The sequence below is a fragment of the Penaeus japonicus genome, unplaced genomic scaffold, assembly GCF_977035675.1.
Source record: "Penaeus japonicus unplaced genomic scaffold, GWHDUDI00000001_assembly GWHDUDI00000037, whole genome shotgun sequence".
NCBI lineage: Eukaryota > Metazoa > Arthropoda > Malacostraca > Decapoda > Penaeidae > Penaeus > Penaeus japonicus.
Genome location: NW_028234439.1, coordinates 15,163,596 through 15,166,095, shown reverse-complemented (window position 1 = coordinate 15,166,095; position 2,500 = coordinate 15,163,596). Strand labels below are relative to the sequence as shown.

General features: G+C 30.4%; 1 protein-coding gene across 8 annotated transcripts in view; it reads left to right on the top strand.

Moving 5' to 3' along the window:
- Positions 1–2,500, top strand: part of LOC122248685 (glycine receptor subunit alpha-2-like) — a 167,973-nt gene that overhangs the window by 128,566 nt on the left and 36,907 nt on the right. For all 8 annotated transcript variants that reach the window (XM_086532065.1, XM_086532060.1, XM_086532062.1 and 5 more), the window contains one exon: positions 715–941. In XM_086532065.1, coding sequence (XP_086388191.1) covers positions 715–941 — 227 coding nt within the window. The remainder of the gene's footprint in view (positions 1–714; positions 942–2,500) is intronic.

Sequence of the window (2,500 nt, the reverse complement as noted above, 5' to 3'; positions counted from 1 at the left end):
ATATATATATGTATATATATATATATATATATATATATATATATATATATATATATATATATATATATATGTAGTAAGAGAGATAGATAGATAGACAGGTAAATAGATTTACAGCTTAGGCGATAGATAGATATACAGACTGTATACACACACACACACACACACACACACATATTATATATATATATATATATATATATATATATATATATATATATATATATATATATATATATATATATAAGTGTGTGTATGTTGTGTGTGTGTTTGCGTATATATATATATATATATATATTATATATATATATATATATATTATATATATATATAATTATATATATATATATATATATACATATATATACATCGCCTTTGGAAACAAATTATAATATGTCACCACACATAATTGTAGGTAAATCTATATATCTCTCTTAAAACTATCTATCTGCCTATGTATGTTTGTATGTGTGCATGTATGTATTTATGCATCTATGCATAATATAATGCACGTATGACTATCATTCTACTCACCTTTATCTATCTACCTACCACCCTATCTATTTATTTACCTATCCATCTATCTATCTACCTATCTATCCATCTACCTACCTATCTATCTATCCTTCTATCCACTTACCTACCTCGCTATCTATCCATCCACTAACCTACCTACCTACCTCTCTATCTACAAACACCTCAATCTTCCACCCACAGACCTACGCAGCTGACATCTTCTTCGCTCAGAGCTGGAAGGACCACCGTCTTCGCTTCCCACAGAACCTCACAGGAGACTACCGCCTCCTACCCGTGTCGTGGCTGAAAGACATCTGGAGGCCGGACGCTTTCTTCAAGAACGCGAAACAAGTGACTTTTCAGACGATGACAATTCCGAACCATTACCTGTGGCTGCATTTGGATTCCACGATCCTCTATATGGTCAAGTAAGGGGTTTCGATTCTTTGTTTTTTTCTGTTGTTGTGTTTATTGTTGGGGTTGATGTTGTCATTGTTGTTGTTATCATTCTATTATTATTATCATTATTATTATTATCAGCATTATTATTACTATTGTTATTATTATCAGCATTATTATTTTATTACTTTCAGTATAATTTTCACAATCTTCATAGTAATTATTATCAAAATGATAATAGTAAAAATCATTATCATTATTGTTGCTATCGTTATTGTCATTAGCTTGATTATTACTCTATTGTCACTATTGTTATTATTAGTTTTATTATCAACATTTTTATCCTCATCATTATGATTATCATTATTGCCATATCTAAAATCATAATGTTTATAATTATCACTACTATTGATTACCATCATAACTATTGCCATTATATTTCATAATTTTTAAAAATTAATATCTGATTATTATTCTTATTTCATTATCATTGTTATCATTACCATTACAATTACTGTTATTTTCAATCTCATTATTGTTGTTGTTGCTGTCATTGTTATCATATATTTTTATTGATATTGTTCCTATCACCATTATCATCATTATGATTGTTATATTTATCACTATCATCATTATTATCATCATTGTTTTTCTTATCCCCATCCAACATCATTAGTGTTATCCTTATCACTATTATTTTGAATATGAAACCAACTGATTCCAAATATGATTTTTTTTTTGTTTTTTTTCACTTTTCTTTTTTTAATGTTTAAGGGAGAATTTGCTTAATAAATACGTTCATTTCGTATCCCTGTCCATTTATTCATGCACGGTATTTTCACAGGTTGGAATAAGATCCGTTTTTCTGTGTGATAATGTTGCAAATTAGGAACTAAAATTCTGCATGATTTTAAAGCATTAGCATTTTACAGAGGATATTTAAAACTGAAATACGTGAGTCTTGAGGTGCGGTCACACTTTTAGGAGGCGCGAGGTCACACTAGTATACTTTCCGTCGGTTTTTCGTCAAATTTTCAAAAATTGTAAATTTTTGGAGGCGCGCAGTCCGCCAGGAACCATCGGCTCAGTCATGCGATATTCGCCTCGCAGTTGCAAACAATGGCGCCGAGCAAGCGACAGTGAGTGGCGATGCTAGATTTTGATTTAGCAGATGATGAGCGTAACAAGAAAAGGCAAGAAAATATTCTCAATCAAATATTCCTCCGAAGGGCGTGTGTCCATGCAGGAGAATTGGCACAGTATACGGTGTTTCAAAGCTGGAGGAAAAATGGCGCGCTCTGCGGCTGACGGATGTAAACAGTCAAATCGAGCACTTAAAACAAATTTTATTTATTGGAATGAAATTTAGATTTGCATATTTATATTTGTTGATATTATAGTATTATGTACAAGAAAAATAAATTTAATTAAATTTGATTATAATGAATGATTTTAAACAAATATAAACATTTTGAAATATAGTTCTTGATTTGAGTACGCTTGGCTAAAAAGACGACGGAAATGTTTTCACGCGGAAATTTGGAATTATCGTCTGACTAGAAAAACGACAATTTCCTCAAATATTGAC